This window comes from Papilio polytes, unplaced genomic scaffold, assembly GCF_000836215.1.
Source record: "Papilio polytes unplaced genomic scaffold, Ppol_1.0 DF824102.1, whole genome shotgun sequence".
Taxonomy (NCBI): Eukaryota; Metazoa; Arthropoda; class Insecta; order Lepidoptera; family Papilionidae; genus Papilio; species Papilio polytes.
In genome coordinates this window covers 5,731,706-5,746,773 of record NW_013525102.1, presented here as the reverse complement: position 1 = coordinate 5,746,773, position 15,068 = coordinate 5,731,706, and the positions used below count along the sequence as shown (strand labels likewise).

At 32.6% G+C, this 15,068-nt stretch overlaps 1 protein-coding gene across 1 annotated transcript; it reads right to left on the bottom strand.

Annotated features, from left to right (window-relative positions):
- Window positions 1-389: 389 nt before the first annotated feature.
- Window positions 390-13,714, bottom strand: LOC106099537 (homeobox protein aristaless-like). The gene is made up of 5 exons (XM_013278104.1): window positions 13,531-13,714; window positions 4,948-5,179; window positions 4,441-4,486; window positions 1,522-1,727; window positions 390-1,146 (listed from the first exon to the last, which is right to left on the bottom strand). Exons 2-5 carry the CDS (start codon window positions 5,145-5,147, stop codon window positions 795-797), a joined length of 804 nt encoding a protein of 267 aa, XP_013133558.1. The 5' UTR covers window positions 5,148-5,179; window positions 13,531-13,714; the 3' UTR covers window positions 390-794.
- Window positions 13,715-15,068: the final 1,354 nt, after the last annotated feature.

The window sequence follows — 15,068 nt, the reverse complement described above, 5'->3', positions numbered from 1 at the left end:
TTAATAGCGTGAAAATATATAGCTTAAAGCGTGAAGTAAGTGTAGGGCTTTTTATTAAAAAAAGAATTATTCGAAAATATGCTGTAATTGTTGACATCTTAGGCAACAAAGAAGTGTGTGTTTACGCTTTATTATAATATATAGTATAGATTGTGATGTTTGTTTGTAAATGTTTTATGTGCGAAGTTTTTTTTATCAGGGATTTTTATTTTTTACTATAGTAATTGTTTTTAAAATGTATTATTTTTTTAAGGGTGAAAGTAAAACAAACATAGGATATAAAAAAAATATGTTTATTTGTTTTAATTAAATTTTACTACATGGGAATATACAAAAATTACGTACTAACATAAATATTTAACAGAACCTAATATTTAATTATTCTATTTCCTTAACAAATAATATAAAACAAATACTGCATAGTGATAAATGTACAATACGGTCCACAACAAATAATTATATAATGTTAGGTAAATTTATGATTCTTATACAATATGTCTTACGAAATAAAGCATAAAAAAATGAATTTTTAACAATCAATTTAAGCAATTTACTTTTTTAGGTTAGTTTATATGATAGAGTTACATTCTGGCCCAAAGATCTTTCAGAAAAATTTACAATTTGTTTTCACCTTAGCGATTCTTTTTTAAATAATTCAGATTATGCAATTAAATATATCTATAAAATATAAATTGATTTAATAATATTGTGCATCGGTTTCAAGAAATACTACCTTAGTCATCGGACCACTAGCCTTTACGTAATTCAAATCAATACAAGATTACGGTAGCTGTTCAACAAATCAGATCGGCTCTCTGCCGCAATAGTTCCAATCTTATCTCGTGTTCCCTTGCCGCGAGCCTTAATGCAGCGATACTAGAACTTCGCACGTCGTCCACTGCCGCGTGTGGAGGCAGTGTTTCACTCCCGGGTGATATTGGCGGAGAAATGGATGGTGCGGGAGAGCGGGTTGCCTCCGGGGATAGTCTAGAGTGTTCGGGCGAGAGTCGCGGTTCGGGTGCGGTTAGATTAGCGAAGAGCGAGTGGAAGTGAGCGGGCGAGGTAGCGTATAGCGGGGCACCGAATAACGGCGGTCGCGATAACGGTGGTAGATACTGGGTGCCAAACAGAGGATTGCTTGCGTACCTGATAAATAAATATAATGTTAGAACACATAGACATACGTCTTGTTATAATTTATTTTATTTATTGGAAAGGTACACCAATTTCATTGTTCAAAGTCCACAACCAAATTAAATATACTGTAGACAAAGAAAAACAAAAAAAAAAGAACATACAGATGACACGTCCACAGCATAAACAAAAATATTTTTAAAAATAACAAACGTTAAATAAAATAACTTTCACGGTAATTACAACTATAAATTAGGGTACACATATTTAACCAAATAATGAAAACTAAACAATAAAAGGAAAGTGTTACTAGTGAATTAAGTCGAGATCCCTTTTGTTAATTTAGGTCAAAAATTATAGCCACAGTTAACTATAAACATATCTCACCTGAAAGAAGCCAGTGCGCTGTCAAATGGTTTCCTCAAACCGAAGCCGAGGTGTGCCAACGGGTGTGCGGTGTGTGGCTGTGGTAGAGATGCGGAGGTGGGCAGAGGCTGCGCATGCGGGCCGCCCAAGTAGCCGCCGTAAGGATGTGCGTGAGGACCAACCTTCTCTTGCTTACGCCATTTCGCGCGACGGTTTTGGAACCACACCTATTGACAAAATGATACAAATTTAGAAACCTAGTTCCAAAAACATAACATTATGCTGGGTTTCTGAAGTTTCCATTTATTTTGTTCTTACCTAGTGGATCATTAGTGTTAGGTTAACCTAAGTTTCGATAGAGTAAAACTCAGGTTACGTACGGAAACGCATTTTTTGAAGTTATCGTACCAAGAATATTAACGAATGATTAAATGTAACCGGCCATTAAACAGCATTATAATTGTACAAGAGTTTTGTATTAAAAGTTTTTTTTAACAAATTGGTTACAATTATTGCAACTATTGGGTATAATGTTAAGAATCATGTCGTCGTAATATTTTAATGATGGCCGTGTTACAACTTAATTCTGGGGAATATATTTTACGACATCGTGTCTTCTAACACCGACTAACGACTAATAAAATTATACAAATTGTTAACTAATTACATTGTTAGAAGTGTCAAGTTGTAAAGCAATGTATACACATTTTAATCTGAACTTTGTAATTACACTAACAATATTATTGTGCAATTTTTATAAACAGTACAAATTAGAACCGAGAATAAAAAACGTGTCAATTGACACAAAGAAATTGAGAATCATTAAAGGATCATCATCATCAGCTCACTATACGTCGCCACCGAGGGGCTCGGAGCCTACCCTAAGTTAGGCTGATAAGGCCATAGTCAACCACGCTGGCCCTGTACAGGTTGGTTGACTTCACACATATATATGAATTTATTCGCCGATATGTGCAGGTTGTATCACGATGTTTTCCTCCACCGTAACGTCGGGTAAATTATGTACATATGAAAATTCGAAAAATCGATAATCACATTTGTACATGGCGGGGTTCGAACCCAAGACCTGTAGATTACAAGTCAAGTGCTTAAACCACTGAGCCACTGACCCTCTGATATAAAAGGATGATAAAATATAATTCTTTAAGAAAATTACTTTATTTAATATTCTATAACACGATTGATACGCGAAGTGACAAAAATTATATACTCGTGTAACTCAAATACACATTTCTGTTTTTAAAGTGAATGCATTTGATATGAACGTAGCACGAAATCTTGCACTAAATGTATATGGAATATTGCTTACAAGAAATCAACTGACGGAAACCACTTCATACTATATAATTTTCTACATAAACCAACCAAACAAAATCAAGTTAAAGACCACATTTCGACTTTATACTTTTCACCTTGACTCTCAGATTCTATTTACAACATGAATAAAAACCCTATAAAAGATTTATTTAAAAAATCACAATAGTGTTATGAAAATATGTATAATAAAGAAAATGGCGTTTATTAATAAATATGATCACAAATAATCGTTTAAATAACATTTGCTTATTTTTGTCGTAAAAAGATCGTAAACGAAATAAAATATGGCCTCAAAGTATGTTATTTTATGTAATTTTTAATAAAATTTTATTTATTAAGCATACAAAATTGTTTAAATGGAATATAATGCTTTTCTTAATGGAAATGCACCTTAACTTTGCCGATTTTATGGCTTGACGACATTGCGGCAAGCGCTGGCCGCTACGTGACAGAAATATCAAGTGCTTTAAAGCTTGAATAGTCGTCCATAACCGTGGGCTTTTATTACGTTGTAATTGATCGTTATTGGGGCTGTTTATTTATAATTACGTTCCGAATAATTGTACAGTTAAAGTGTACTTTTACATTGAAATAAGCAGTTAATTTGCTCGCTGAGTTTAAGGTACCAATTTAATATGACTGTTGTATTTTGTTTAATATAGGAATAAAAATCTCTGATGGTTTTATTATTTCTTTTTCAACTTACAAAGAAGTTAAAGCCTAGGTTAGCGTGGTATAGACATGTTATGCGACGAAACGAAGGGGACATAAACCAGAAAGTGTTAAGATTGAATGACTACAAGGAAGAGGAAGACCGAAGAAAGTATGGATGGATTGTGTGAAAGAAGATATGCTTAAGAAAGGGGTGGATTCATATATGACGGCTGATAGAGATGTATGGAAGAGCAGCACTTACTGTGCCGACCCTCCGTAAAGGATAAGGGCAAGTTGCTGATGATCAGTTTTTAGTAATAATTTGTTGTCAACAACATTGTATTAATTCTTTTAAGATTAAAATAAAAATCAGTTATTTACATTACAAGAACCAAAAGTATTTGAAAATGCTTAAAATTAGATGCCGTAATATTTACCCAATTAACCATCGGTCAAAAAGAATTACATTACTAGTACAAAAAGTTAGAAAAAACATTACAATTTAAATGGAACCTTTAAAAAATAAAACAGACAAACGAAACCTTTCAAACCTGACAGCTATATAAATGTTCTGAAAAAGAAAAATGTCGCTTTTCGTAATTATTTTTTCGACATAAACAATTTAATTATGTACATTGATTAAGCCATTTCCAGACATGCGCGAATTCGCTCACGTACGATGTTCACGTCCGACTTCGTTATTTCGCGAGCCGTTCGGCTTTTTGTGCTATTACATTTTATCGCTTATTATACTCCGAGTATTGGAATGAAGTGGGCAAGATTTTGTCGGTAATTACGCTGCATACGGGAATCGTAAAGGACGTTACGTAAAATATTACGCAAAAGGAATTCAACATTGGATTCGAGTTGCGTAAACACAAAAAACAATATCCTTTTAGTCAAGATTTCATATTGAAAAAGGTTAATTTAATATTAAGAAATTCTTACCTGGATTCTGGCTTCAGTCAGTCCTATTTTCAATGCAAGTTCTTCTCTGTAACAATGAAAATAATTTTTATTTTTATGAATTCACTAGCCTCCGCCGGCGACTCCTTCCGCGTAGAAAAAAAATCAGAGAGTAGCCTAAGTGTTCTTACAGACTATCAACTACATCTATACCAAATTTCATCAAAATCCGTTTAGGCGACAAACACTAACAACCATCCATCCATCCTTCTAAACTTTCCTATTAGGCCTGAGCTTAGATACACACATAAACATCTGTACAAAATAAAATTTTGTTTTAATATTTTCGCGAAAAATGATAGAAACGAGAATATATCCACTAGAGTATCGACCATGAAAACCTACGTTAGGATCTTGTTCTTATATTGTACGGGCAGAACATTGATGCAGACCAGTAGGAAGTGCAGTACTGCTATTATTTGAACATACAAACTGTCATACTGCTCGTGTTATACTGCTCTATATGTCCTCGTAAGTATTTCAACATACCTTGAAAACACATCAGGGTAATGAGTCCTTCCAAAAGCTTTCTCCAGCTCATCTAATTGGTAACTAGTGAATGTAGTTCTGTATCGTCGTTGCTTCCTGCGAGGTATATCTTCTTCTTCACCACTGCCTGACGCAGGTCGCTCTGCCTCGATGATAGACAGCTCAGAGCTGGTAGAACAACCTGCCTCTGATACACCCATACTGTGTGCGAATCGGATAATGTTTGCTTGAACTGCAACAAAGAAAGAAACTTGATGAAACTATGTACGTTCGATAAATGGTATAAATGAAATGCAATCCGGTTTGTGACATTTCGTGTTGAGTAATGAGTTATGTTACTATCAATGTTCAAGTTCTTACAGCGGGCGCAAACCTTTGAGTAAACTAACCCACAATTGTTTTGCGATTGTCGATTGTTTCGCAGCCAATTCAACTGTTTAGTTGCACAACTAAATATCAAGTTGTGCGCAGCTCTTTATAAGCTCATAGGAAGCAAAGGGCGACTAAACAGTTGTCCGATAGTTCACTCAAAGGCGCGCTGAATGAAGTTGTCAGATTTTTTATGTATGTTTACTCTCTGAAACATTGTCTAAATGCACCTTTATGTTAACTGACATTCCATTGTTGATATTTTCGATATTAATATAATTATCGTCTGTGACCCAAAGCGCCCCTGCAGTCCCGTCAGGCACAATTAAACATTGTATCGCATTGCCCATCTAAATTGCAATACGCAACGTCCACTTTCATACTTCGAACGAGCGAAGAAATTGCATTAAATTATAATTTCGAAACTATTATATTTTACAACTGCATTATTTGTAATAAATAATAAATAGACAATATCAGAACATTGAAAGGAATTTTAAACAAATCGATTCGTAACCGACACTTATAATCTCACAGATGTCAAAATTTTAATGTAATTCGCTGTTTTATGGTGGCCTTACGATGCGTTATTTTTAATATCGTAACTCGGCCGTGAATCTATCATGGCAAAATAAAGCCAACAATTGCAAAAGTATTAAAAATTAACCTTTTAACAAACTATGCTTTTTAACGTCTAGATATTACTTTCATTACAAAACTTGTTTTCACTTGAACGGGTAAATTGCAAGAAAATATAAACACTCGCAAAATGTTTGTTCAAAAGATGTTCCTTGTAATAATAAAAACTGCCAACACCATGAGCTACGCACGACTGCCCGTTACACTTATTTGAATTTCAAACAGCTTCTCTCCTATTTGTATTTTTTCAAGCATTTGTAATTTTTAAAGTCTATATTGTTACTTAACATTACATCATAAAGTAAAACAACGGGTTGATTAAAGTGCGTTTCCATTGCGAACGTTAACAAAAGCTATATATCTCTACTTTACCCATGTTTATAAAAGGGATAACAATGTTTTTTGTATTAGTGTCGCAACAGTGAAAACGCACGGTTAAATTTCGTCTATTAAATTCATTATTAAACGTTCCCTTGAATATTACTATATCTTGTACGGTTCACAGAAAACTTAATTTTGTTGCAGGACAAGAACAGTTCAAAAATGTTTAAAGTTCAGTATAACATACTGTCAGCAAAAAAAACCGAGGTACAATTAGGTACAGTTTGAAAAATAAATGTCATTAACTATAAGCATATCAGTGAATAATGATTGAAAAACATTTTGCACGTTTAATGCAGTTTAAAAAATAAAATATACGCATCGACACATTCACTTATTTGTTTTATTTGCATCCTAATTTTATTTTTCTAGCATGCCAGTATTATACTACTGAGTTTTATATTTTTTAAATTTCTGAACGATAAAAATAAACTTTTAATTTGGCTTAGAGCCTCGTGAATTTAACTAACAATATTTTCGGTCATCAATTTAGATAATTTACTCACATAATTAAATAAATCTTAATTACATTCAGTAATGTTAATTTAACGGTTCATGTTTTTACAAATTACAATTAAGACAGTCTAAATATAGAGGATATTCAAGGCAAAGTTTTAAGAAAAACATTTAAAATAAATTACAAAGAACTTAGTATTTTCAATAAATTTGATTAAATTACCAAAGTGACGTTTTATTTGTTTTAATTCTTACCTAAATTACAAAAAGAACTCTAATCCTTAAACAGCAATATATCACTTTTTCACTTTCTTTTAACACTGAATATTGACTTAATCAATTCCACACATCATAACTACAACTTATTGATTTTTTTTTTAAATTATATTACTAAAACAACTTGTCTCCTTCAAACTCATCGACTGACTGAGTTCATAGACTAACGATCCTCACTTGAAATCTTTAAAAAAATTGTCATGAACTAATCCTTATTTTGGGATAATTGCAACTCGGTAAGTTCGTGATTTGTCCCCAGGTAATGCGTTGTTTTCCTTGAAATGCAACACCAAAATAACCCTCTTAAGGTGTTACATCTGATTAATTTGATGAGTCAAGAATGAGTCAAATGGTTTTTGTCATTTGTAATCTTTTTGTGAACTTTAAGAAGCATTACTTTTAAAGTCTCGAGGCTTAGAGTTCAGAATGTTAATAAGGTACGAATTATTTTTAATCACATTTAAGCTTAGTACCTACGTGAAGCTTTTGTGTTTATTTAAACAAGCTTATTGTCAAAGATAATACATTAGTAATATGTTTTTAAAAATACTTAGTAGATATTAAATCTATATCTAAACTTATACTTCTATACTAATATTACAAAACAGGAAAGTTTTGCATTTTTTTATTTATTGACATAACTCAAAAATTACTGGGCATATTTCAGAAATTCTTTTACCATTACAAAGGTAATATATCTGTGAGTGACGTAAGCTGTAGTTTTTATATATTTTTTTTTATTTAAAGAGGACGAAGTCGCGAGCAACTGCTAGTAACTAACATTTCTGATGCATCTGAGTTCTGAGTACAGTTGTTAACGATGGACGAGAAACAGTTGAGCGATTGAAGCAATTTACAATTGAGTAAATTTCAAATCGGTGATCGTCTGTATCCATTGGGCGTGACGTTCGCCACCTGCAGTACATCTGCTCCACGCGCTAGTAATCGCCATTTCTACGCATTTTACATTTACAAGAAACGAACGATTCCAAATTGTTCAACCCTTTAAGAAACCATGACGAAAGTGTAACTAGAAACTTACGCAATTAAGTCATTCCGTAAACGAGCATCGACTATTTTCCAATTAACTAATGATTCAGAAAGAACGTAAATGTTCGTAAATTTGATGGAAAATTAAGTGATCGTGGAATATCGTAGATTGTGAAAGTTATTCTACTATTGATGCTCTTACAAATATTTGATATTGTCTTCGTTGTAATTATTGAGAAAGGTTTTTTTTAACGATGCTTTACAATTAGTCGTTAGCACATTGTAGTTATATGTTAATCTAACGATCTTAGAGTGATTAAGTAAATTGGATGAAAAAAAATACAATGATCACTGACAATTTAGGATTATTAAAGTTATTTGAAAATACGTATGACTAGCTTTCGCCCGCGACTCCATCCGCGGGGGATTAAAAAAAACAAAAGTAGTAGCCTATGTGTTCATCCAGTCTATCCTCTACATGTATACCAAATTTTCATGAAATCCGTTCAGCGGTTTAGGCTACAAACTCTAACAAACATCCATCCATCTAAACTTTCATATTTATAACATTAGTTAGATTAGAAGTTAGATAGAAGAACATCAAAGTAAAAATTTATAACTCAAATAAAGGTAATCAAAGTGAAATCAAGAATGTAATAAATGACAGAGAGTTTTTTTATGCCAGCACGGTACTAAATTTCCTATTTGGTTAGTAAAAAATGATTAAATTAAATAAAGCAATCAAGAAGTTGATTTTAACGCATCAGTAGTCTCGTTGTGGATAGTAGAATATTAACCATCGATCGATTCCGCAGAGCGAGTAATCGCAGTATTGACTGACAAAGTTTTTCCAATCAGGTTAGCGGTACCGGAGTTCGTTTGCCTCTGTATTACTTGTCAACTTTTTGCCGTTTGCACAGTCTCTAAAATATCAACTTTCATTCTACAAAGAATCGATTACAAATAGAAAATTGGTTGACTCGAATCGTTGAATGCGAAATTATACGTCATTAGTTACGTGTATTTTATTACTTTAGCTTTCGCCCGCGACTCCGTCCGCGTAAAAAAAAATAAAGTGAGTAGCCTGTGTGTTATTCCAGACTATCCTAAACATATATACCAAATTTTAACGAAATCCGTTCAGCGGTTTAGGCTACAAACTCTAACAAAGATCCATCCATCTAATATTAGTAAGAAGATTTTAATATTAGCATTTATAATATTAGTAAGAAGATCTATAGAAAAGTTGTTAGTTACATTTGTTAAAATAATATGCACGAAATTTTCATACGTTACTTATGCTTTGTATTCAAATTCTTATCTCGAAGAATATATTGTTATAATTAGATTAACTCCATTTGTATTTAAAAATGTGAGATCTGTCTTTTCTACTTCTTGAGCTGACACAACAAAAGAAAACAATAAGACAAAGAATTCTTTATCAAATAATTAGTTAGAATGGTCAGTAAGGAGCAAGAGAATCACCAGATAAAACCGGATGCCCAGTGGGTGACGGACCCGTGAGGAATTAGAATAATAATAGGATTTATGGCGATACGGCCGGCGCCTGGCCGGATTTACTTTTTGTCTCTCGCCCCATTAGACATGGCTAATCTACGCTTTAGCATTTTTCTTGTATCTAACCTCCGTGAGTTTAATCACTTTTAAACTCTGCATTCCATTCTAAACGAAAACTATGCATGTAATTGTAAACTATAATGTATTACTAGTATAATTGCAATTTAGAATAGACTTCCTATTGCTCGCGACTTCACTTGCGTGATATTAAAAATTAATAAAAAAATTAGCCTATGTTACTCACAGATAAATTACCTTTGTAATAGTGAAAGAGTTTTTGAAATCAGTCCAGTAGTTTTTACATGAATTGAATGCATAAAAAATCCAATATTACTAATCTTTCCTTTTTATAATAATTGTATAGATGTAGATATAGATATATCGCTATTTACTCCCTTTTACTATTCTTGTGCGGCTTCATCCGCATTAAATTAGGTAAATTTTATTTTATTGTTTATATTTGTCAAATTATCAATTGCAAATGTCAAAATTACATGACATGATAACAACCTTGCTTCCTTGATGTTGGCAGCAACTTATGGTCTCTCTCCCACATTAGGGTTTTTATCCAAAATATTTACTCCCTAAGTTTAATGGCGTGAAAATATATAGCCTAAAGCGTGATGTAAGTGTAGGGCTTTTTATTTAAAAAAGAGTTATTCGAAAACATGTTGTGATTGCTGACATCTTAGGCAACAAAGAAGTGTGTGTTTACGCTTTATTATAATAGTATAGATTGAAGCTGAGCATAGCAATTAAGGTTGCACAACATTCTATTGAGACCTTCGTTGTTTATTTAAATTTCATTGAAACAAATGACTGTTTACATTAAATTCGTGAAACGAATAATTTTAATTTAATAATTGCACATCTTGCTTGTTTCTTTCGATATTCCAAACTGCAATTCTCAGTTAATCATCGACTCTAAGAATTGAGGGATTAGATGTTTTTGTCCATTAGGTATGGGCTTAAGTGTTAATGGTGTCTCGGATTATATCACCCGAGCTTCCAGATAACGTGCACCACCGCCCGACTTCACCGTCCCTTGACTGATGTCTGTCTGCTACCTGATAATAACCAACCCTACTTAACCTTCACACATAAGGTTCAAAATCCTTCAGCAACGTTTACAAACGTAACACGCTACTGTAACCATGAGCGAATCTAAAAAAATAACAACCTCAAAATGTCTATTCAATTACAAATATTACAAAAACACAGCTCTTTAATTAACTTGTTAATTAATTCCTTTGTTTGTAACGAATTTAAAATTATTATCAGTCTTTGAAAAATTAGTGCAGTGGATTAGAGCCGCTTTAAATTCTCTACCGTTTACATAATTAATTTTTATATACGAAAACTTTCAAGATTATGTAACGCTGGTATCAGCGTTTAATTTTTATTAACTAAGTTACTTCTAGAACTCGTTGAATGGCTTAATTTAAGTAAATTGAACATACTTTTTATATAATTTCAAATCAGCTACTGTATGGATTTCAGATTACTGAATTTATTTTAAAATAAAACTAAATCTATAATACTTTCATACACCTTGATTGTTTTTGTTCTCTGTACTCATTGTAATCCATCATGAACCAGAACTTTTTTTTTTATAGTAAAAGGGGGCAAACGAGCGGCGTGAACACCAAGGTGGTCAACGACGCCCATTGACATCCGCAACACTAGAGGAACTACAGAACTTGGTTGCACGTTTGATAAAACTTTAACAATTATTAGAATTCCGTAAGACGTTTGCTTTGTAAATAAACTTCTAAACTAACTGGATATCTTCATTACTCTTGGAATCAATCTCACGTAACATCGCCGTTGCACTAAATTGAGTTCTCACATAACAATGGTCCGTGGAATGAGTGATTCTGAACAATTTTTTACTAAAGGGTTGGCCGAACTCAATTTGATTAAAATTACCAATTCCGATGACCCATAGACCGTTTTTTGAAGTCCGTAAAATTGATACTCAATGTTGAAAGTTAAAGAATTCATCGGAGGTCTAAGTTATCTGGTCGGAACGTACCCCTTGCGATGACTTGCGGATGGCTTCAGAACGCAAGCAGCATTGTTGATTGTATTAGACTTAATTAGATCTTAATTAACATTCTGATTTCTCATTACACGCTACTCGGCGCTACCAGCGGCCTATGTCATAAGAAAGTCTGTTATACCGCGCGATCAAATCTCGTATTTTTTATATCTAGCGGTGATTTTTTTGTTTCCGTTCATTAAGCAAGAAAATTAGGTTAGATTTCAATCGCGATTGTCTTAACTGATTACTGTTACGCAGCAAATTTAGATATTTCGAAATTAAATCTTTTTCGTTGAGTATTATTTTTGATGTTCTAAAGCGATTTTAAATTATTTACCTATATGAACAAGATAGGGAATATCCCTCAGGCATAAAATCATTTTAAGGTGGTAATTTTGTGAGATAAAAAAATTCATAGATTTTTAAATTAACCTCTGTAATAAGTAAACAACATTTGTACAAAGAGTTTGGCTATCAAACAATTATCTATTCAGCCTCTTGACACTTGTTAATGATTACATACGGCAAAGGAATAGTTTAAAGAAGCTAAAATATATAACTATCAGCGAGCGAAACGACCCTATCCCACAATGTTTCCAGTTTTATAGTACATTTTACAATGAAACCACTCATTTCGGCTTGGCTTTCCTACAGTAACTTCAATGTGTGTCTAAAATGTAGTTTTTTATACTAACGGCATCTGTTAGAAAATTATAAACCCAATAAGATATGTCTAGAATCCCTTATAAATATAATGCCAAAATGATGAACTGTACAAATAAATACATTTTTTTAATTTTACAATGTAACACAAGGTAAAAAAGCAATGCAACGTGTTCAAAATATAACTAAGTTAAACGCCTTCTTTATTGATACTAGGTTTAAATTATAAACCCAATAACTTTGTAAATAAACTAATCCAATCATAATTTACTTAAATCTCATAAAATCTTCACAAAACCCCAGGAAATGGGAATTAAAAGAGCAATTAATTTCAACCTCAACGACATTTACACCATCTAGAAGTTAATAAATTAAAACTTGTATAAATCTTTGAGATACAATGAGCGATAAATTAACAATGATAAAACTAAAAGAGTAGATATAAAGTTAATCAATGGACAACGCACAGGACGCTGTATCAATACAAACGCCATAAAACAAGATCAATAACAAACGCACTATTGTTGGGCCCAAACAAATCCGAACAGCCTTTATAGAGTTCAGAGATATTTATAAATAACATTTAAAAGCAACCATAATACAAGCTATAAACAAAATTAACAACACAAGGGACCCCGCTGTTTTCAATTTTGAGCCTGACATCGACCCTAATTCAATAAAGCAATAAAATTCACCTAATTATGCAAATGCTTTAAAAATATCAGACGTTATGCCTTTTTTTGACTGTAGAAAATATGACGCGCGTCAAGTTCTTGTTACCGGATTTGATTTATGTGCACCCAGCCTTATGTAACCATAGATAATTACGTTAACAACTATGTTTATACTGTGGAATTTACTATTAATTATACTTATTAAAATATGTTAAATTTTATTAAATTAATATAATCAGTTTAAATAAATCAAAGTTTTCAAATAAGATTATTATTATGTAGAAGAATTATTAACATCTAATTATAATTTAATATTTAATTCTGATTTGAAATGTCAAATTATAAGTTAAACTTTATTTATGTTAATATTATAATAACACTTCCTGCTATTCTCAGACATTAATTTTATAAATATTTATTTTAATAAAAAATAAACATGCAAGTTTTCTAATTGTCTTAATTCGTTTTATATGTCAAATATAGTTAACTGAACTTTATATTTTTCCAACTTACCAGGCTCAAATTCCTCAGATCACAAATTACGCGTCAAACTTTTTTTACGATCGTACATTAACACCAATAAATAGCTGTTAAACGCCGCAGCTAATACATGATACAGAGTGACGCCTCGAGCACAACAGCCTAATAAACTATGACACACAAACGCCTTCAATCGACAGATAGAGAATAAAGACTGTCCGCGGTCGCCTCACGACAGGGAAATGAATAATAAAAAACATAGCGGGCCAAAGCCACTCCCCTGCGGCACACCGGGCCAATAGCGGGGCCGTGATACGACGACAGACGCGAGGGTGGGCCACAATCAGTCGATACGGGTCTCTACTTCGATACCGCTAATTGACTTTATCAACAAACCGACTTTACTGGTCGGAGTCACGATATATGCGTTTGTCTGCCCCGTCAAAAGCCTAGCCGCGGACCACTGCCGCTGCTGGCGTAATTAAGTATACGCCGTGCAAATGGGTGATTACACCACCAACCTACAAGTGTACATCTTTCACGACAAATCATTTAGATAACATTGTGTTAAATGAGATTGCAAATGATTAATGCATTTGTGTAGAATTATTATTTTATATAGTTTCAGATTAAGATGATGGTTTTTACATTTAAGTTTTTTTTTTTTATATAGCACCCGATTTAAAATAAATACATTATTACATTAACTTATTAAAACTTTCGTGAGACATTATACTACATAAATTACATGTATACACTTTTGTAGATAGACCTAATGTAACCTTAAATCCAAAGAGTAATTTGTTGTAAAAATAAATGTTTTTAGTGATAACCTCAAAAGCAGGACTAATTAGGTTAGGTTATAAAAATACTATTTACTTTTACTAATATTAAATACTTTGGTATCTGTTACTAATATTAAATACTTTGGTATTTACTAATATTAAATACTTTGGTATCATTTTCAATATTTAAGTTTTTTCATTGCAGTAATGATTTTGTTACATTTTTAGTTTCAGATTGTAATTAATTTTCTTAAATCATATGTTAAATGTAATGCCGCAAAAAAGATTTCGTGAATACCAAAATTCAAATACAATTACGATAATTGCGTGAAACTCTAAAAAATGTCGCCGTTCACGCAATTACAACGTTAAATAACTCGATAGATTATTACGTACAATCAAATGAATGCAATTTGCTCAGAATAACGACGTCAAAAACGTCCTCATTCGTATAATAAATGTTTTTTAATGAAACACGACGATTGTTACGGGACAGATAAGCGAACGTCGCCGGCCGACACATTAGTGCGCGACTGATTACAAAATAACAAGGATTTCCTCCCGCGAGTAATTACACGAATTACACAAGTAACACATGCACAAACACAGCTAGTCGACACAACCGCAACCAGAGCCCCCTGTACCACTAACGACGTAACTGCATCACAATCAAAATTGGCCCATATTTAATTTTGGGAAAATGTAGAAATAAACGTTTTTATTTGTGTAAATAACACAATAAAACTGCCGCCGCTATTACCGACCGAGTTTTGTGCGCACCGAATT

What these genes read in the sequence shown, in the direction of transcription:
- LOC106099537 (XM_013278104.1), bottom strand. Translation starts at nt 5,147, where the DNA reads ATGGGTGTATCAGAGGCAGGTTGTTCTACCAGCTCTGAGCTGTCTATC. An exon ending in TACCCTGATGTGTTTTCAAG is followed by an intron (nt 4,487 to 4,947) that starts GTATGTTGAAAT and finishes TCATTGTTACAG; the next exon opens with AGAAGAACTTGCATTGAAAA. An exon ending in AGCGCACTGGCTTCTTTCAG is followed by an intron (nt 1,147 to 1,521) that starts GTGAGATATGTT and finishes TTTATTTATCAG; the next exon opens with GTACGCAAGCAATCCTCTGT.